This window comes from Gadus macrocephalus, chromosome 21 (genome assembly GCF_031168955.1).
Source record: "Gadus macrocephalus chromosome 21, ASM3116895v1".
NCBI lineage: Eukaryota > Metazoa > Chordata > Actinopteri > Gadiformes > Gadidae > Gadus > Gadus macrocephalus.
In genome coordinates this window covers 6,051,617-6,072,511 of record NC_082402.1, presented here as the reverse complement: position 1 = coordinate 6,072,511, position 20,895 = coordinate 6,051,617, and the positions used below count along the sequence as shown (strand labels likewise).

The following is a 20,895-nucleotide window of genomic DNA, read 5'->3' as shown; positions in this document are numbered from 1 at the left end:
TTTTAATTATTTCAAATTCTAAACAGATCTAAAGTTTCAGGGATTTGGAGTGTTGTATTCTGCCATCTAGTGGACACACAATTACATTATTGAAAAAAGGCTTCGTCTGATAAAAACTGACCGCATATGTGAGATCAATTTCTCATCATTAGGAACTGCCAAACTGATTTATATGTTGTAGGCTACTTGTAGTTTTGGACACAAATTCCCTTAAAAAAATATATAGGCTGCCTCTGATTAAAAATGTAGCCTAGTCTTTATTTGAAAGACATTTTCCATGACTAGGCAGTGCCAAACTATTTAATTGTTTTTTCAATGAACTAGTTAATAATTCCACATAGATTAAGCAGACGCTGTCCTATCTGTGTGAGATAGGACGGTGACGATTTAAACCGCCAGGTGGCAGTATTTTCATACTGACGACCTGTGTGAGAAATGTCCGCAGCAGAGATCCGTAGAAGGTGCACCACTTTTTAACGTTTCACCGGAGTGTTGATTTGGGCAACACTACTAACAACTTAACTCCACTCTTTAACCCTAATACTGTATTCAATTTAGGATAACGCAATCATGGAAATTGGGACGGAGATTAGCAAGAAAATAAGGGTGAGTAGGAGATTTCCCCCTTGAATTACTTGTTTTGCATCTAGGCCCGAGTAAGTAAACGTTAGCTTAGCATAGCACGATTGGACCATGGCTAGCCTACTAGCTATAGTGTTATGTGTTGATATCGTATCCACGCCCACCTATCACACACTACAGCCGATTCTGTTACCTGGTGTACAGTATCTCATTGATCCACTCATGTTTGATGTACTGTTGAATGAAGTACTGTTGATTGGTTTATGAGCACTTGCCCATTCATAAGGTTGCCTGCACCACGCTAGCTATTAGCAGAGCCAGCAGCACCATATCTGGTCAAGCGACCAGATTGTTTTCAAACCTGCCCAACATGTCTTGTTATTTCATTGCAGGCCGCCATAAAGGGCAAGTTGCAAGAACTGGGAGCGTATATCGGTAAGTTAACGAATGCACCGCAGACGTTCATTCTGCGACACCCACTGCGTGTTTGCATGTGTTGTTGAGGCTTCTCTTTGACCCCGTGTCCCCGTTTCTCCCCTCAGACGAGGAGCTGCCTGACTACATCATGGTGATGGTTGCCAACAAGAAGACGTCTCAGCAAATGGGGGACGACCTATCTCTCTTTCTAGGGGGCAACACGATCAAGTTCACAGTCTGGTAATAATAGCGACGATCATGATGATAATAATTGGATGGTTCCCCCGCTAAAGTATCGAAGTCTTGGGACTCTTTCACCCGGGTGTTGGGTTCTTCTTAAAGTTTTGTTCAAGAAGAACGACCCCCCCCACCCTCATTTACTTCAACTTATTTGATGGAACTGCAGATCACATGATCTGCAGAAACATGATTGAAACAGTAAATGATTATTCATTGTATTTAAAATAGTGTAATATTAGTTTTACCTAATTGGCACTTTTACATTTATTTTATAGGTTACATGGTGTCCTTGAGAAATTGAGATCCGTGGCAGTTGGTAAGTGAACTCTAATGCAAAGGTTTGCCCAAATGTCAGTATATTTACTCACAGTTTAGATGGATAAACAGAGCAATGCCGTGATCCCAGTACATTATTTCTATGTTGATTACTGTGTTCACATGGCCACTCATGTTTAACGTGATAAAGTAAATGGAAAGATTGAATCAAGAGCTATTAAGGTGTCTCTGTTACTATACCCCAAGAATAAACCGATCTACGTTCTTTACATGATCGGTGCATGTAAACATAGTGAGAATCACTTGAATCCGACGACGGTGAATCTCAATTCTCCCTCGCTAACCCGTGTGTTCTCTCGGTGCGCACAGACCCCGCGTCGTCTCAGCTGCAGCTGGACAGTATCTCCGTGTCGGGGAAGACGCAGTCCTCCTCCTCCGGCGGTGAGAAGAGGGCAGACCCCGCCAAGGCCCTGGCCGTGTCCAGCTCTCGCTCCGACCGCAACGAGACGCGCGTGTCCAGCTCGGCCCAGGAGCACAGGTAGGGCTGGGTCGATGTGCTGCTTCCTTCCCAGTGTCAGTGGCCAGCCGTGGTGACTCTGTTTTAGAATGTGTTGTGAAGGGCTGAAAATGGCAGTCGTGAACCTTTATGGTTCTGCGTCTGGTGTTAGTGAGCGGACCAATCGCAGCCCCTGCTGCTGCGTCGCCTCGATGGAAGGTTACAATTCTTGGGAGGCGCACGTCAGGCCCTTGCGGTGGAGCGTCCGCAAGGACGTAAGGGGTCCGTCACCCCCATGCGTTGCGCGAACGTGGGACCATAATCAGGCCTTTACCCTGTGTGGCCGAGGCCTTCATCCAACGGGACTTCCAGGGAATGGCTCTAGAGGCGCTTCTTTGTGGAGCAGGACGGGTAGGGGGTTGGTTCAGCTGAGGACACGGGGGTTGAACTGGGCACACAGGGGGGTGGAACTAGGGACGGGGGGGGTTGAACTGGGGACAGGGGGGTTGAACTGGGGACAGGGGGGTTGAACTGGGGACAGGGGGGTTGAACTGGGGACAGGGGGGTGGAACTGGGGACACAGGGGGGTTGAACTAGGGACACAGGGGGGTTGAACTGGGGACAGTGGGGTTGAACTGGGGACAGGGGGGGTTGAGCCGAGGATACAGGGGTTCAGCCCCGAACCCAGTCAGAAGCACCCTAACCAACTTTCCGCCCGATCGAATGCATTGCTGAATCCATCGCTCTATGACGAAGATGCTCTGACAAAAAGAAAAAGGAGGAAAACAAACCTGTTGTTTCCCCTGACCTCTTCATTAACCAACCACCCCCCCCCCCCCCCCCCCCCCCCCCCCCCCCCCCAGGACGAGCTCCTCCTCCCGCCTCACCTCGGCCGTGAAGCCCCTCATGGAGCAGCCCCCCTTGGAGGCCGTCCTCGACATCAAGCCCGAGATGGATGACGACGACCTCATCGACGAGGACACGCCCCCGGAGTCGGCCCATCAGGTCCGCCAGCGGGGCCCCTCCGGCCGGCCCACCGCGCCCCTCTACCGGCCCTCCCACGGGGGCGGCGGCAGGCTGGCCTCGGGGGGCCGCTCCTCAGACGAGACCAGCGTCCACCACGGCGGGAGGCTGGGGCGGTCCTCGGACGAGTCCGGTGCCCACCACGGCAGCGGGAGGCTGGCCTCGGGCCGGTCCGCCGACGAGGGCACGGCCCACCAGGGGGGAGGCGGGAGGCAGCAGCACGGAGACAGCCACCGGCACCACCACCACCACCAGGACAGCCGCAGCGGCAGCGGGCGCAGCACCAGGGCGGCCTCCAGCCGGCTGGGGCGCTATGAGACCAGCAGCAGAGAGGAGCTTACCCAGGTAGGGGTTGGGTTAGCCAATCATAGGGCATGTCCGTCATTCGATTAGCCAATCATAGGGCATGGCCGTCATTCGATTAGCCAATCATAGGGCGTGTCCGTCATTCGATTAGCCAATCATAGGGCGTGTCCGTCATTCGATTAGCCTATCACGGGGCATGTCCGTCATTCGAGTAGCCATTCACGGGGCTTGTCCATTGTCGTTATGTTTGTTTTGGTTGTTGTTTAGTAATTTAATCCTGGAAACTTTTTATCGTTTTGGGGAGAGATTGTTGTGTTTGAAAATCCTGCAATGATTCTCATGTGAGATGCTGTAAAACAAGGTTTTCATTCGCCTGGGTTGCGGTGTATTAACCTTTTTATTCAGGATAACTCTCCAGTCACCTCCATACAATGCTCTGGAGCCCTCTCAATATGCCCATGATGACCCCATGATGCACGGCACGCTGTTGTACAAACCCTCTAATCATCTTGTCTTTGTCCAGGGGGAGATGTCCCGCAAGCGCAAGGCGCCGGTGGCGAGCTCCGTGGGGTGGGTCAACCGACGGGCCGAGAAGCAGGACAGCGACGACGTCGAGGAAGAGGAGGAGGAGGAGGAGGAAGAAAAGGGCTACGCCGGCAGGAGCATGTCCAGCCGCGTGTCCCTGCCCTCCAAACCGGAGCGCAAGTGAGTCACACGCACGCACACGCCTGGATCGATCACCATCCTATTGACTTGCATGGAGCAATAGTGTCAAACGACATGTGGACAGAAGGTAAACGTCAACCGATGCCCTTCCAGACCCTCCCTGCCGCCGGGCAAGCAGGCCAACAGGAACCTGATCCTGAAGGCCATCTCTGAGGCCCAGGACTCCATCACCAAGACCACCGCCTTCACCGCAAGTAGGTCCACACTGAGGCTTGGCTATTCAACAACCACGATGCGTGTCGCGGCACCTCGTGGAGGAGTTGTAGGCACTAAAGAGAAGGACACAAACGTTTACCGCTGTGTTTTCATAACCGTGGAGTAGGGCTGGGCGATATGACGATATCATACCGTGGACGATATGAAAGTGTCTACCGGGAGAGATTTGGACATATAGTTTATACCGAGAGAAAAAATAAAAATAAAAATAAAAATGGCGGTGGATGGAACTGCAGGTAACTGCAGTTGCGCCACAACGGGGCCCTGCAGAAGAGTGCTTAGCTGTAAGACATTTAACTATTCCCAGAAGAAGAAACTTCACCAGCCAATGTGCTTTCAGGTAACGTAACCTGCACGTAATTTGAGGTGAGGAAGGCAGGAATCATGGATCAGTTAATGACAGATTGTTCGCTACTTACTCCTTTGTAAGCATGGAAATTCAAGTTCAAAATAAAAGAAAAAACTGATCAAATGTGAAGTATGGTTATTTTAAGCCATTTATTATTTTAATTTACTTCAAAAATACCATATCGTGATATATATCCATATCGTGATATAAATTACTCATATCGTGATATAAGATTTTCTCCATATGGCCCAGCCCTACCGTGGAGTTGATCTGTTTTGACATCAACGCCCACCTCGTACCGTTCTCTTCGTACCGTAGACGCTTTTATCCAAAGAGGCTTACATTAGGTACATTTGTCATAAGAAAGAGAAACTGCACTATATCGCTGTCGGTACAGTAAGGATGTTCGTAGAACCAAGCACTAACAATCACTAGGTTAACCCGTTCCCCGTAGACAAGCGCGAGAGCTAGGACAAGACGCTACACAATGCTCAGTGCCATTTTTAAAATGCCAGGACGTACAACATACAATGGTTGCATAAGATGGGCGTGGGGGGGTCAGAGGGATTGCCCTGTAACCTGTTGGGCTCTGAACCCGATCCCCGGTTTTCCCCAGACTCCCAGAGGCAGATGGTGCCCGTGGCCCCCCGGACCCGCCTGGCGAGCAGCGAGGAGATGACGGCGGCCATCCAGCTGGTCCAGGAGCACCTCCAGACGCTGGCGCCCCAGGCCCCCTCCTACAACCCCACCGAGGGGCCCCCCGCCCGGACGCTGGGTAGGCCACGCGTCCCTGCCGAAACCGCTCCAGAGAACGCACATGTGCAGCCGCTGCTTAGATCGGTGCTGTTTGCAGCGCTCGTGTTGGATTGAGAACGCACATCGCGGAGGACTGTGTGTGTGTGTGTGTGTGTGTGTGTGTGTGTGTGTGTGTGTGTGTGTGTGTGTGTGTGTGTGTGTGTGTGTGTGTGTGTGTGTGTGTGTGTGTGTGTGTGTGTGTGTGTGTGTGTGTGTGTGTGTGTGTGTGTACACTGATTCTTTAGCTAATCTAAACTCTGTCCGGGCAGTTGTTTCTTTTTAGAAAGTGGGGCGTCACGCAGAGAAGCCTCATAAAAGCATGCGCCAAACGTATTGTAAATATAATTCAGTCGGCTGCGTTTTGAATCGATGATCCCTGGATCAGATCCTAACCGCCCGGCCCGACGGTCCTCTTCTCCTCATCTGTTGTTCTCCTCTAGTGCCCCCGCCGAGGTCTCTAGCTTCACGCCTTCAGTTGGACCAGCCCCAGAACGTCTCCAGTGTCCCAAAGGAGCCGGCCAACCCCAGTGAGTCTAATTTATCCGATTGTTGCGGCGGTCCGTCCCGGCGGCTCGACGGCCGCTCGGTCCACGAGCTCACGTTATGATGATGTTGTTGTTGTTGTTGTCGCTGCTGTAGTCATGGCAGATGTGGCCGTCACCGGGGGCAACGGCGCCAAGGCCTTCGACACCAAGGCCTTCGACACGCGCTCCTTCATCATGAGCCGGGCCGCGCTCCAGGACACGCCCGTCCGGAGCCGGCTTCAGCTCCAGGAGACCGGGGACCTCGTCAGACCGGGGTTACCCCGCACCGTCCAGGCCAGGTACGCACACACACACACACACACAACGTCACGCACCAACGCAAGCACGCATGCACACCGGCAGGCACGCGCACGCGCACACACGTCATCACACAGGCACGCACGCACACTGGCACACTCACACACACCCCGCCGTGAGTCCCGTCAGCACTTCCTCCCGGGTCACCTGTCCGCTCTGTGCTCTCAGCAAGGAGACGGAGGCCGGCAGCCCCAAGTTCATCGTGACGCTGGATGGCGTGCCCAGCCCGCTGGGCAACATGGCGGACTGCGACATGGAGCTGGAGAACCCCCGGCCGCCCCCCGTCTCCTCCCGGCTGGGCCTGCAGGCCAAGGGCAGCATCCTGCAGAGGCTCCAGGGCGGGTTCAACATGGCCGACGGTAGGCTCCAGGGCGGGTTCAACATGGCCGACGGTAGGCTCCAGGGCGGGTTCAACATGGCCGACGGTAGGCTCCAGGGCGGGTTCAACATGGCCGACAGTAGGCAAGGCAGCTGGGTTGTCTTTCTGGTAGGGGTGGGGGCGGTACCTCATATGGGTAGCTACTCCTTCCTAAGGAGGTTGAACTTTTAAATGGTTGAGGGTCTGCCCTTCAGACTACCACATGCATCACACCTCACTGTCCTGTCCTCCCCCTCCTCTCTACTCCCCTCCTCTCCCCTCCCCTCCTCCTCACCCCTCCTCTCCCCTCCTCTTCTCTCTACTCCCCTCCTCTCCTCTCCCCTCCTTTTCTCTCTGCTCCCCTCCTCTCCTCTCCCCTCCTTTTCTCTCTGCTCCCCTCCTCTCAGATGACGGCATGGAGGTGGACGATGAAGAGGACGAGGACGGCGCCACCGTCCCCCAGAAGAGGGCGAAGGTTCTGGAGCGATGCCGGTTCTGGCCCGTGTGCAAGAGTGGGGACGAGTGCCCCTACCATCACCCCACCACACAGTGCAAGTACGTAGCCGGGGGAGGACAACAACAACATCGACCACAACAACGACATTACAAATGGTTGCATTTTTGTTTGAGTTGTGAAGTCTAACCATGCTTCTTCTTCTTCTTCTTCTTCTTCTTCTTCTTCTTCTTCTTCTTCTTCTTCTTCTTCTTCTTCTTCTTCTTCTTCTTCTTCTTCTTCTTCTTCTTCTTCTTCTTCGCCCTGTTTGCAGGACCTTCCCTAACTGCACATACGGGGAGAAGTGTCTGTTTGTCCATCCCAACTGTAAATACGACGGCAAATGCACAAAGCCCGACTGTCCCTTCACCCACGTGAGCCGACGGGCCGCCGCGCCCCTGCCCCCGCCCAGACCAGGTACCCCCCACGCATGCGCGCGTATCCCCACACTCCCTCGCACTGAGACCAAATCAGCTTTTATCCTCACCCCAGGAAAAAAGTTTTTTAGATTCTAGTTCAGGAGTTGAGAAGATTCAAAGAAGATAAAGCAGACCCAGGATCTGTAATTATTCGTTTTTTCGTATACGGTCTGAGAGAAGTGGAGAGGAGTAGTATAAGGGGGTAATCATAATGAACAGAGAGCTCACAGGATGATGCAAGTATATGCAAAATTTGTATAAAATAAATATTGTTCCCCCGCTTTGGCAGTTGAACAATGCATTAATGAAACTGCCATGGTAGCATAGTTGGAAAAGGCAGTTGTTGTTGAAGCTGAAATCCCAAGAGCTGACGAGATTGGCTGACATGTCAATGTGTGTGTGTGTGTGTGTCCACAGCGGCAGCAGCCCCGCAGTCTGGCAGTGTGTGTCGCTTCTTCCCAGAGTGCAAGAAGATGGACTGTGCCTTCTATCACCCCAAGGTAACCACGGTTACCTGGTTGTACATCAACATGTCGCACATCAACATGTCGCACATCAACAGGTCGCACATCAACAGGTCTCATATCACCGTGTGACATATCGTGTGACACATCAACATGTCACACATCAACATGTCGCACATCAACATGTGACACATCACCATGTGACATTGACCCGTTGCCATGGTGTCGTTGTGCCCAACAGCCGTGCCGCTTCGCCACCCAGTGCAAGCGAGCGGGCTGCACCTTCTACCACCCCACCACCAGCCTGCCGCCCCGACACGCCCTGAAGTGGACCAAGGCCCAGAGCAGGTACGGCCCCGGCCCCCACGACCCCCCCCCTAACACACAACTCACGACCCGTGGACTCCCTCTAGCGGGAGGCATCAGCCCGGCCCTCTGCTCTGCCTGCCTCACTGCCGCCCGCTCTGAGTTCAAACTGACTGCCAATAAGGGAATTTGGGCCACGTGTTGAAATGCACCATTTCCGTCATTTATAAATATGAATAAAGTTCAAGATTTTCTAAAGCCTGGTTGGTGTTGCTGAAACGTGGGTTTGTTTATCTTTAATGGTGAGTAGCGGTTTGTTTTATTTCAGGTTTTAAAATGATTTTAGTCATTTGATGTCGTTGTTAAACAGAGGTTTGTTTCAACGGTTTAACATCGTGGCTGGAAGAAGTTGAACATGTCCGAGGTTAACTCTCATGTCTTGATACTCCTATTTGGTCGAATACTAATCCATGTGTCCGTCTTTCTTCCGCTGCAGTTAAAGCTGACAGATCCAAAGACGTCAAGAAGAAAGTATTGCGACGATGACGACCAGATAGAATTTTGATATCGTTTTCTAAAGTTGGTTCCTTGGTTCCCCGATCTTAACGTTTTTAGTTTCCATGTTTTGTGAAATGCATTTTATGAAAGGTTTGTGTAAGTGGAACTGTTGACTTTTCTCTAAACGTTGGATGTATTAAAATATCCTCCATATAAAGTCAGTGTTTTTTTATGTGGCCTGAAGTTGTGTCCTTCTTTACACCCAAAAATGATCAAGCACACGATTTTGCATAATATTCACAAAGTACAATGATCAGATACCATTGGACATTTAGGGTAAATACTAAGTGTACTTTTATGAAAATGCAATAAACACCTTTATCCATAGCAAGTATTAGCAGTGGGAACTAAAAATACAATTTAAATATGATAGCTACGTGACCATAATAGCCTATAAATGTCTGGAGGTTGAATGAAACCACCTGGATTTTGAACCATATCGTCATAATAAATTGATTATATTCCTTTGCCTGGTTTTCTGAAGACAATGATTAAGAGGAAATAAAACGTGAACTAGTTTCGTAGTTGACTGTTGTGGCCGGAGCTTTGTAGAGAGAAAGAAGGCTCTTAATAGCTCTGGTTGCGGCCACGGTGGTTGACTCATAGCACAAAGTTATAGGTTCCCAGTCAGTACTCCATCGATGCCTCGCGAGAACATGATCTCGCGAGTTCATGCCAGTTAAGCGAGAAATCGCAAATCAGAAATCGCAAGATCAGGATGGTCTCACTCTGAAATATCCACGTTGGCTGAACATAACTGCCTTCATTTTAATAGCCTACTCTGGGTTATCTCAAATAATGAACCCCTGAAGCCCACTAAAAGCGTTGTTCTTCAGAGGTTTTGTTGCCTAAACCTCCTCAGGCTAAGCCAATCATAAACAGAGTTCTGCTTCTGAAAAAAAATCTGCTGTTTTACTTAATTAATGAGGTACCTCAAAATCCCGAGAGAAGCGGTTACCTGCATGGAGTGCGGTTTGCTGACAATCATAGCAATCGGCAACACATGGAAAAGGTATATATTTACCATTTCAATCTCACATAGGCTCTCTACACATAAAGTAGGCCTACATACACATAAATATCGTGCTGTGGCATAAATCGGCACGTTAATTCTAGATATATTTGACAAGGGGGCTGTAACCATATATATATATTAACTAGATGCCCTACGGCGGCGTCTAGAACGTCACCATAGGCGGCCATCTTACCACAGTAAACTGCTCACCCATTTTCAACCGATTTACAAACGGTTTGGTTTATTACAAACGTTATTAACGTGGTTATGATATTGTACGTATTTTAGAACATTATTCTACATTTCATTATTCTATCAAAAGTATGCAGTGTCATAACTACATCTCTGACGATTATAACAAACCAAACCGTTCGAAAATCGGTTGTAAATTGAGCAAGTTATGGTTGTTTAAAAAGTACATGAATCCCTACCAACACAATGTTATGGCTTAGCAGCTTACTGTGGTAAGATGGCCGCCAGTGGTGACGTTCGACTCCATTGGCCAGCAGCGCGGACGACATCTAGTTAATATATATATCTATGGCTGTAACGCTCCCAAGCTGCGAATCATTATCTAACCACCAGATGGAGCGAGAGAGCGTTGGGATGACGTCATGGTTGTCGAAGACAAAAGCATTACCAGCGCTGTACTCTCTCGCCGGGCGCAGTGGCGTGCGCCTGTAATCCATGCTACTGGGAGGCTGAGGCTGGCGGATCGTTTGAGCTCAGGAGTTCTGAGCTGCAGTGGGCTATGTCGATCGGGTGTCCGCGCTAAGTTCGGTATCGATATGGTGCTCCTGGGGGAGCCCGGGACTACCAGGTCGTCTAAGGAGGGGTGAATCGGCCCAGGTCGGAAACGGAGCAGGTCAAAGCCCCCGTGCCGCTCAGTAGTGGGTTCGCGCCCGTGAATAGACGCTGTAGTGCAGCCTGGGCAATATAGCGGGACTCAGTCTTTTTAAGATAAAATCGATCTACATTTTTAATGGAGTTAAATGTTAAACGTTAGTTCACCATACTGTTCTTAAATAGTATGCAATTGCCATGACCTACTTTCCCCTCAATGCTGAAAATTATAAATATTACAGTAAATGCCTTGCTTTTTATGAATGATTCTAATTCACTCAACATTTAAGAGGCAATCCCACCTTTATTGTAATTACGGGGCTTATTTCATACTACTTTTGATGTTCTGAACGCTTACAACATAGCCGATGGCAAGCTCAACGTCCCATCCAACAGCATCTCCTACTGGTTAAGGGTGTAAAAGCATGACATTTACTCCAACTAGTTCCCTTAACCACCCAGCAGATGTCCCTAGTTTACCATTCAACTGTCATTAAGCTCAGCAGTTTACTTTTTTTCAACTAAGTGGACAGTGTTGACGCATTAATGTTTCACATGTTTTAATGTTTCACCTCAATACCGAAAAGGAGCAAAGATTGTGTATACTGGTTCTGATCTATTATATTAAAACGCATGTTATTTCCCATGGAAAGGTATTTGGGAAACATAGGGATATAGGCTTATAATAATACATATGATAAAGATAACTTAAAGGTTGAGGTGAACAATAATTTCAGAGTTGCTTTGATTTTATACTCTTTTTACAATTTAATCACTCGACATGATTAAATCTCGACTGCATAATTATTTTTTAAAGTCCCCTTTAAAGTCCCCTGTGACAGGCAGCTCTTTAAAACTCCCAGTTTAATATTTGCTGGGTCTTCAATACATGGCCATCATGCTTGTATGGTTTGTACAGCCTTACATTTAGCCCACACATTCAAACGGCTACATTAATGTCAAAGTGTGCGTGTCGTTGTGATCCATTGCTTACAATGTTACACGACAAAACACGACATTTTCTTGGTGTATTAGTAAGTTTAAGCCTAAGTTAAGTATTATCCAGGCCATCTCGTCTAAACAATATTAGTGGCAAGGAACATAAAACAAACCTTAACTAGTAGACGCATACAGATGCATGAGCGGAATTAATGATTAATATCCCCAAATAATCCTCACCCCCACACATACACACACAAACACACACGCACACACACGCACGCACCTAAAACAAACATTAACCCTAGAAGACGCCTACACGATGTACAGATGCATCTGAATGAGGGGAATTAATTATTGAAACTATCCCCAAATAATCCTCACCCCCACACACACAACCACACACACGTGCACAGAGACGCAGCTTGTATTTCCAACTCTCTGTATTAGGTTTTTCTGGGCAGAATCAAGACTGTTGATCCATTTGAGGAGTTTCTGTTTATGTATTTTTTCATATTCAACAGTTTTGGAGCACTCTAAATGCCAAGTACCAGAAACGTCTGTCCGTCAGCCAAGCTCCGCACACTCCGGCTATAGCGCAAAACACGTTTCTGTGTGGGAGGGCTGTTCTGCCCAGTGAAGCTGTTTTCGTCGTGATTTCGCTTTTTCTTTTCAGCTTTTATTTTTTTATATTCGATCTACTCGGTCTTGTGCCACTAATTCTACCTTGTTCCAACGTTTAGGGACAGAGGAAATCATCCCAATAGAGATTTTGGGAACAAATAATTGTGGACATGTGTGGGCATGTATCAAATATTATATATCGTTATTGATAGTTCATTTATACTACACCAGGCTTCTTGCGAGGCAAATATTTAATAATATTTACAATAATAAAAAAAAAAATTGATTTCATATTTTTCTTCAGTTTACCATGCATGGGTACCACCATTTTAAAGACACGCAAACATATGTAATCCCGCGGTGTCAGGGCTGGCAGACCTATACCAAACGGCATTGAGTTCTATAGGTTACAGGCTCATTCTAATGAGATGTCTCATTTCCTGTAAGTCCCTACGGATAAATGGTGTCCCCCCACCCACACAAACACACATATGCTCTCTCTCTCTCTCTCTCTCTCTCTCTCTCTCTCTCTCTCTCACACACACACACACACACACACACACACACACACACACACACACACACACACACACACACACACACACACACACACACACACACACACACACACACACACACACACACACACACACACACACACACACACAAAGCCTATAGCCTATGCAATTAATCAAAATTATAATAATAATATATAAGTTACCGTTATTATGGATTGTTATTCAAAGTTTTCTAATTGATAATAAACCGTACGTTTTTCACGTTAAGGGCTTTTCTGCAGGGTCAGGTTATTTTCAAATAAAATCTACCCCTCCGACGTTCAGTATTCTGCGTACTCTTACCCCTTTCGCCTTATTCGGAAACCCCTTTCTCCTTAAATGATGCATTTCCCTCATGAACACTGTGTCGCGGTCACACACACTTTCCTCCGCTGTTAAGCATGGGCAGAGAGCGCTGGTGAATCAGAGGGATTTCTGACACTAGGTGGGCAGCCAGTCGGTGGAACCCCCTGCCTCCTCTTCTTCAGATGGCGAGCTGTTCGGGACACCACAGCTGGTGCACAAGATTCAAGAGACCAGAAAGCGCAAGGAGGAAAAGCCCACAAAGTGCTTCTGAATACGCAAAACCCTCATCCACGCAGCTTCTCCTTTTCTCCATTCCCTCTCTCTCTCTCTCTCTCTCTCTCTCTCTCTCTCTCTCTCTCTCTCTCTCTCTCTCTCTCTCTCTCTCTCTCTCTCTCTCTCTCTCTCTCTCTCTCTCTCTCTCTCTCTCTCTCTCTCTCTCTAGACATGGACCATTGAGAATTTGGTCGAAACTTGAAAACAGAAAGAGGTAATTACATTACATTTATTCAGCTGACGGTTTTATCCAGGGCCATTGAACTATGTCAACCCCAACCAAAAAGTGCAAGAATCATGCGAGAATACAAATCAACAAATAGGTCGACTGCTTCGAGTGCATTTAGAAAAAATAAGAGAGAATATGGTTTTAGCTTAGTTTTTTGTAATATCCTATTAACCTGTACTGTAACTATCCATAATAATTACAGTACAGTATACAACACATATACTCAGTGTCAAACAGAAAAACAAGCAACCACATAAAGTTTTAGTGTCAAAACTTTATTAATCAAATATCATCAAACACACACATCCCTTAATTGGGACTGTTTCTCAATCCACAAATGTGTGTGTTCTGCCACACACTGTATGATAAAAGTAAATGGACTGGGTTTGCACAGTCTTACGATAAACGCAGCGGGGAGTTTTGGTTCTGTGTCGGAGTTTACAAACACCTTATTGTTACCAAGGTGAACATAAAGACCTCACCGGACACATGACTTCTGGGGTAATGACATAACGTGGATCTTACAAGAAAACCCAGCTAATTAGGCACAGTCGAGGGAGGGAGAGAGAGAGAGAGAGAGAGAGAGAGAGAGAGAGAGAGAGAGAGAGAGAGAGAGAGAGAGAGAGAGAGAGAGAGAGGCGGGGGGGATAGAGAGAGTGTGGGTGAGAGTCAAATAATAGAGGAGGGTTGTTAGAATGAGAGAGATTCATCACTGGTAAAGTGAAAAGAAGGTTCCTCTCAGAGCAGCCTCACACACAGACACGCATGCTCAGACGCGCGCGCACAAACACACACACAAACACACACAGACACATTGCAGCCAAAGTGAAAGCAGAAGCGGTGCAGAGCGAGACGGGATCGGAGACGCCACACTCGGCATGGCTCACGGCTCCGACAGCAATGACACAAGTTACAACAGGTCTCCTTCACCGGCCAGCCAACCGGTAAGTCGGTAGCGTTTCTCTCTCTCTTTTTCTCTATATATTCCGTCACTGCCCCCCGCCAGGAGAGAGAGGGTAGAATGAATTATTCTCCCCCTTTCAATCTACCCTTCTTTACCTGCTCGGCTTTTTGAACCGTTAAACCTGGGGGAGGGGGTGGCAAGAAAGCTACACACACTCAGAAGAAACCAGCTATTGCATGGGTCTGAGGGTGTTCATATTGGTTGATATTCAAATGTTGCCTGAATGGGGGAAACAGCGGGGATTGCAGAGATGTTGTTTATGACTAAAGCAACAGGCGCCAGGGACCCATAACGCACGCAGTACGAGAATCTGTGAATGAATGAATGCTGCCTGAGATGTCATGTGGTTTTTTGATAACGCGACCTATGGCTCATCTCCGAGTCACTTGTGCTAACTTGTCAGATCAGAAGCTCCGGTCTGGGCTTGTGTGTGCGTACCTATTCAAATCTCCCCACACATTCATGTCCACATTCTTGTATTATGTTTCCAACCCCCAGTGCGATGCAACATGCCTGTGACATGCGCTATGTCTCCTGCGCCCGACTTTATCTTCTGAAGTTCCTGAGAACCACTTTAAGCAACATTGAGGTGGAGATTTTGTTAAAGTTATGCAAGCTAGATGATGTATTATTTTGAAGTGAGACCATTGAGAGGGATATGTCTTGGTGTCTCCTCAATGGCCCACATTATGCTAGTGGCTTTACAGTTGAGTCAGCACTTTGCGGGTGCACCGTAATTCTGATGCCTGTCACAGTTACTGGTGTTTGGGACCTGAAACAGGTGTGTGTGTGTGTGTGTGTGTGTGTGTGTGTGTGTGTGTGTGTGTGTGTGTGTGTGTGTGTGTGTGTGTGTGTGTGTGTGTGTGTGTGTGTGTGTGTGTGTGTGTGTGTGTGTGTGTGTGTGTGTGTGTGAAATCCAGGGTATATCTCAGCCACACCCCTAACTGTGTGCCATCAGGTACAACGAAAAAAAAACGCCTATGTCTCAAACTGTCAAACTGTTAATAACCAAAGTATTTGTCTATGTCGAGGTAATTTGGGTGGGGCACGTCGTTATTATTCAGGTGAAATCCCATAATGACCTTAATCATTTTACAACCGTAAGGCATATTTTACCTTCCATATATGGGCCTTATTCACCCAAAAGCAGTCTTGGTTCCATCTCGGTTCTATATTGGTTCTAAACACTAGCATATAATTGAATGCGGCAGGGGCATATAAGGACAAGGGGGCCAGGAAGCAACCTTTGGGAAATTACCTGTGGTCAAAACTATATAAATAACCCATGGTGTTCTCGATTCTAGACAAATGCTGTTGGTTCCAAGGTTTTCTCGGTTCTAGAATGAATGCTGTTGGTTCCATGGTGTTCTCGGTTCTAGAATGAATGCTGTTGGTTCCATGGTGTTCTCGGTTCTAGAATGAATGCTGTTGGTTTAATGGTGTTCTCGGTTCTAGACTGAGGGCTGTTGTTCCAGTGTTCTTGGTTCTAGACTGAATGCTGTTGGTTCTTCTCCGCACTAGGCTGAAGGTTGGTGGTACTGTGTTCTCCGCAGGGTTCCTCAGATGATGCAAAGAGGGTGATGAGACGGGAGAAGAACCGAATCGCGGCCCAGAAGAGCAGAATGAGGCAGACCCAGAAGGCCGACACGCTACACCTGGTGAGAAACACAGCTTCTCGTGACCGTAGGCCTGGGGGAGATCCGACCTGGTGCCGTTCTGAATGGGAGTCAAACCCTCTCCACACAAAACTAGATTGTCCTGCCTTGTCTCTCAATTTTACTCTAAATTAGCTACTACTGCTATTACTAATTCAACTACTGAGATAGTTTAGTTTGTGTATCCTATGGGGGGAAGGGGAGCTTACAGTTGATTTCAGGTCAATCTGTGTACACTGTGCGCATGTGTGTGTTTTCAGGGGCACATGTGTGTGTGTGTGTGTGTGTGTGTGTGTGCGTGTGTGTGCTTGTGTGTGTGTGTGTGTGTGTGCGTCTGTGTTTGAGTGCATCTGCCCAGCCTAGAACCAGCCTAATGATGACACCCTGATGAAGGTCACAGCTCTGATGAGAGATATCTGGCCAAATTAGGGACAGTAGGGACACACGTACAAACACGCACACGCACGCACACACGTTTGTATGTGTGCAGAACGACACAGAAGTAAGCAAGAAAAGCACACCTGGGTGGACTTGTCGCTCGTTATAACCTGAAGGTCGCTAGTTCGATCCCCGGCTCCCCCTTAGAGGGTCGAGGTGTCCCTGAGCAAGAAGTCACCTCACCCTGACTGCTCTCGACGAGCTGGCTGTCGCTTGGCATGGCTGACGCCGCCGTCGATGTGTGGATGTGTGCATGAACGGGCGAACGTCAATATTATAAAGCCTTTGAGTGGCCACAGGTTAGAAAAGCGCTCTATAAATGCAGTCCATTTACCATATAGGCAGAGATGAATCTCTCTCCTCCACCAGTCTCCCTCAGATATGTTTCTCCGCACCCATGCAGTGCTCAGGGAGCGCTTTGGCCCGGGCGGTCTGTTATATTTACAAGGCTCCACCTGACCATGTGGCGCTGGTGTGTCACGGCTTCTGTTGTGTTGCACACTTGGAGGCAAGCGCTGCGTGTTTTCACAGAAGCCTCAGGAATATATTAGCATGTGTGGGCCTCCTCCTCACGTTCTCTCCCGTGCTGTCTCTCGATCTCGCTTGCTCGTGCTGTCTCTCTCTCGGGCTGTCTCTCTCTCTCTCTCTCTCTCTCTCGCTTGTGCTGTCTCTCTCTCGCTCCCTCTCTTCTTTCTCTCTCCATCTCTCTCTCCATGCCCCTCTCCCTCCCATTCTCCCTCTCTCCATCTCCCTCTCTCCCTGTCTCCATCTCCCTCTCTCTCCCCCTCCCCCTTTCTCTCTTCCTACCTATCAATCTCCTTCTCCCTGTCTCCATCCCTCTCACCCTCTCCCTCTCTCCTTTTCTCTCCCTCTCTCTCTCCCTCAATCCCCAGTCCCTCTCCCTTCCTCTGTTCCTCTCTCCGTCTCCCTCTCTCTCTCTCCCCCCTCTGTCCCCCTCTCCCTCTCTCCCTGTCTCCATCCCTCTCTCACGCCCCTCCGGAGCCAAGTGAAAGTGGGCCCGGGTTGAGATTATAGCACTGAATTTAAACACAGCTGTCTCATTCACTGGCACTGCTCTTTTTCTTGCCATCATCGGCACGTGTTGGACGACACATGAGAGCTGGCCATAAGAAACTGCCCCTTCTGGTCATTACTGTGTAATCTTATATTTATTTATATATAGAGAGAGAGGAAGGGAGGGAGAGAGAGAGAGAGAGAGAGAGAGAGAGAGAGAGAGAGAGAGAGAGAGAGAGAGAGAGAGAGAGAGAGAGAGAGAGAGAGAGAGAGAGAGAGAGAGAGAGAGAGAGAGAGAGAGAGAGAGAGAGAGAGAGGAAAGAGAAGAAGAGGGAGAGAAGAAAGGGGGAGAAGAGAGAGAGAGAGAGAGAGAGGAACTTTTTGTGCCATAACAAAGTCCAAAAGCGGTCTCTGAAAAGGGATATTTACCGTAACTGTTTTCATATTTGAGATCTGATAAGCAGCCCTCTCCAGCCCACGGCGCTGTCACGTCCCTGTGACGTAGAGCCGTGCAGGGAAACACAGGGAGGGATTTCCAAAGAACCAAAGCTGCTGTCAGCACATCATCACCTCGTTTCTTACGCAGACCGCTTATTCTTTTGAACTTTATCTGAATAGAAACAACAGAGAAGAGGTTAGGCGTTGTGGGGGCGGCGGCAGTTCTGGTGTTTGTGAACTCGATCAATGACTGTCTTCCCACGCGCGGCAATCGCGGTCCTGATCCCATCTCCGGAGGTGTTTCAGTGTAAAGAGTGCCAGAGCCGCAGCCACACAGACAGGCCTCTTGTGGCTCTTTGGGTTCTTTAGTCGTTCTTCTCTGTCATAAACAGGAAGGTATCTTTTTTTTTTTCCCTTTACTATGAGAGACGAGAAGCGTTTCCTGTTTCGTCCAGAGTAGTTTATTTTTTCACACTTGCTTTTGAGTCGCGTCGCGAGTTCCGTGTAAACGTTATTCAGGGGAGGAGCCGAGGCCCGTGGGCAGTTGTTTTGGGGCCGCAGTGGCAGCGGGTTATCACTTCTGGTAAAGATGTCATGCGTGGGAAGGACTGCGTGGTGACAGGCTACGTCACCCGGGGCGATGGGGTTTGCCCAAGGAAAGATTGTGTCTGACGATCAGAGTGGCTTCGGGCTGAATGTGGTCGCGAGACGATGACCTTTTCAATCCCCGTGAGAATTTTGTTGCGTTCGAGGCACCCTCCTCTTCCTCTTCCCTCTGCACTGATCAGAGGTCGACGCGGTTTCAGTTGTAGTACCGGCAAATGTATTTTAACATCATCTTTTTTGGAGAAACCCCCAGAGTTCTAGTTATAGTAAATGTAAATATACCTTATCCTAGGCTAATCAAAACTTTTTCGCATATTAAACACTCTTAACACTTTTAAAACAACACTTCTTCCCATAATGAGGAATCAATTCAGGATTAATTCCCGAACAATGACCAAACAACTATTTCTACCTACATAATTACTAACATTCCAATTCTGCAGCGCTCCCAGAATGGCGGCGGTCATTGCGATGCTACGTTGCGATGCACAAGCAACATATCAGGCCTGCTGCATTTCCCACCACTCAGTCAACTGAGTGGTGACTGAGCAGTCAGTGATATGCTAACTAATTACAATTTAGTGAGAAACATGGGTCCGTGCTTCATGCAACTGTTGGCTCCTTTCTCCCCAAAAAAGAAGCGCAATGCTAGGGGAGGGCCAGAGCATGTAGAGGGGAATCCCATTCAAATATACGTCTTCCTGGAATTGACGATGTATATTTATCTTTCTCCATTTGTACAGATTCACATTTCAACCACTTCTCTATTCTCTCGACTTTGTCTAGATTTCAGCATTTAAACTTGCTCAGAAATTAGTTAGCATCTTTTTAATTATTATTTTCTGAGTGCCCCCTGCAGTAGGCCTACTCCATTTGAGAACCACTCCCCTAACCCACGGCGTTGTGTTGTGTCTCTGGTCCCCAGGAGAGCGAGGAGCTGGAGAAGGTGAACGCTGCCCTCAGGAAGGAGGTGAAGCAGCTCACCGAGGAGAAGAAGCACCTGTCCTCGATCCTGAGCAGCCACGAACCCCAGTGTACGGGGGGTCACGCCGGGGGCCACGCGGCCCACAGCCCGGAGCCCATCTTCCCGGCGACGGCAGCGGGGCAGCATGGCGGCGCCACTAGCTACCCCCACCACCCCCACCCCCATCCGCACCACCCTCAGCCCCACAGCGTACCGCACCACCTTCTCCATCAACACCAGCAGCACGTGGCGGCCGGCCCACACTACCAGCACTGACCAGCGGGAGGCGTCTCTGAATGTCGTCCCTCCGCCCAGCCGGAACCTGTGGAAGTCGTGAGGGTCGCGAAACACAAAATATCGCGACCCCCTCGTAACATTTGGGATGGGGGCAGGGGCTGGGCAGGGGCTGGGCCGGAGTGGAGGTGGGGGGCCCCTTTTTGTGAGAGTTGGAGCGTGATTGGCTGATACTATACAGTGAGGAGAATAGAAGTCATATTGGAGGTATTGAATAATGATGATTATTCTTGCACTGTTTTTACTTTGTTTGTGTTTTATTGGGTGTTTGCGAAGGGGGGAGTTGGCGCGACATTTGGCACTATTCACAAGTATTTATTGGATTCAGGCCATCTATGATCAATAACCTATAGTATAGAGCATGTCGAATCTACAGCGGGGAATTGCACCGCAAACCGACACGGAAGGAAAGCAAAGTTTTGTGTTTTTAACGTTTTTGTTTTGTGAATGTACTAATTGATTATGATTGATCGATTATTGATTGATTACTGATAATTATTGATTGATTATGATTATTGCTCAGGGAAGCCTCACACGTGCAGGATATTTGATTGTAGACGTATGGAATGTATTTCTCAAAAGCAATTTCGCTTTCGTGAACCAAAGCAGTTAAAAAACAACACGGTAACATTGTGTAAAATATTCTGTAAAAGTGATACATGCTAATTTGTAAAAATGAGAGGCACAGCTATTTATTAAATGTGGTGTCTTTAGACGGTTCCGCTTGCTCTGTTCAGTGCATGATATTCAAAATGCACCATTTCACACATCATTTATTTATATCAAGAGGGAACTTGCACCAGATACAATTCTCAATTTATGTTTATCTACAAAATTCATCAGTTTTAATATAATTAATTTTGCAATTGG

At 48.3% G+C, this 20,895-nt stretch overlaps 2 protein-coding genes across 4 annotated transcripts; both read left to right on the top strand.

The window, feature by feature from the left end:
• Nucleotides 1-423: 423 nt before the first annotated feature.
• Nucleotides 424-9,036, top strand: zc3h14 (zinc finger CCCH-type containing 14). Of its 3 annotated transcripts, none has more exons than XM_060041578.1 (17): nt 424-606; nt 975-1,017; nt 1,125-1,239; nt 1,515-1,555; nt 1,885-2,053; nt 2,875-3,379; nt 3,864-4,045; nt 4,160-4,260; nt 5,248-5,406; nt 5,867-5,953; nt 6,066-6,249; nt 6,437-6,627; nt 7,034-7,181; nt 7,394-7,536; nt 7,956-8,038; nt 8,244-8,350; nt 8,805-9,036. In XM_060041578.1, exons 1-17 carry the CDS (start codon nt 571-573, stop codon nt 8,806-8,808), a joined length of 2,298 nt encoding a protein of 765 aa, XP_059897561.1. In that variant the 5' UTR covers nt 424-570; the 3' UTR covers nt 8,809-9,036. The 3 variants fall into 3 exon arrangements, with proteins under 3 accessions (XP_059897561.1, XP_059897562.1, XP_059897563.1); XM_060041579.1 differs by having other exon boundaries at nt 430-606; nt 6,075-6,249; XM_060041580.1 differs by lacking the exons at nt 8,244-8,350; nt 8,805-9,036 and adding an exon at nt 8,101-8,149 and having other exon boundaries at nt 430-606; nt 7,956-8,070.
• Nucleotides 9,037-14,301: 5,265 nt separating this feature from the next.
• batf (basic leucine zipper transcription factor, ATF-like) lies at nt 14,302-20,738 on the top strand. The gene is made up of 3 exons (XM_060042304.1): nt 14,302-14,596; nt 16,170-16,274; nt 19,693-20,738. Exons 1-3 carry the CDS (start codon nt 14,531-14,533, stop codon nt 20,005-20,007), a joined length of 486 nt encoding a protein of 161 aa, XP_059898287.1. The 5' UTR covers nt 14,302-14,530; the 3' UTR covers nt 20,008-20,738.
• The last annotated feature ends 157 nt before the right edge of the window (nt 20,739-20,895 follow it).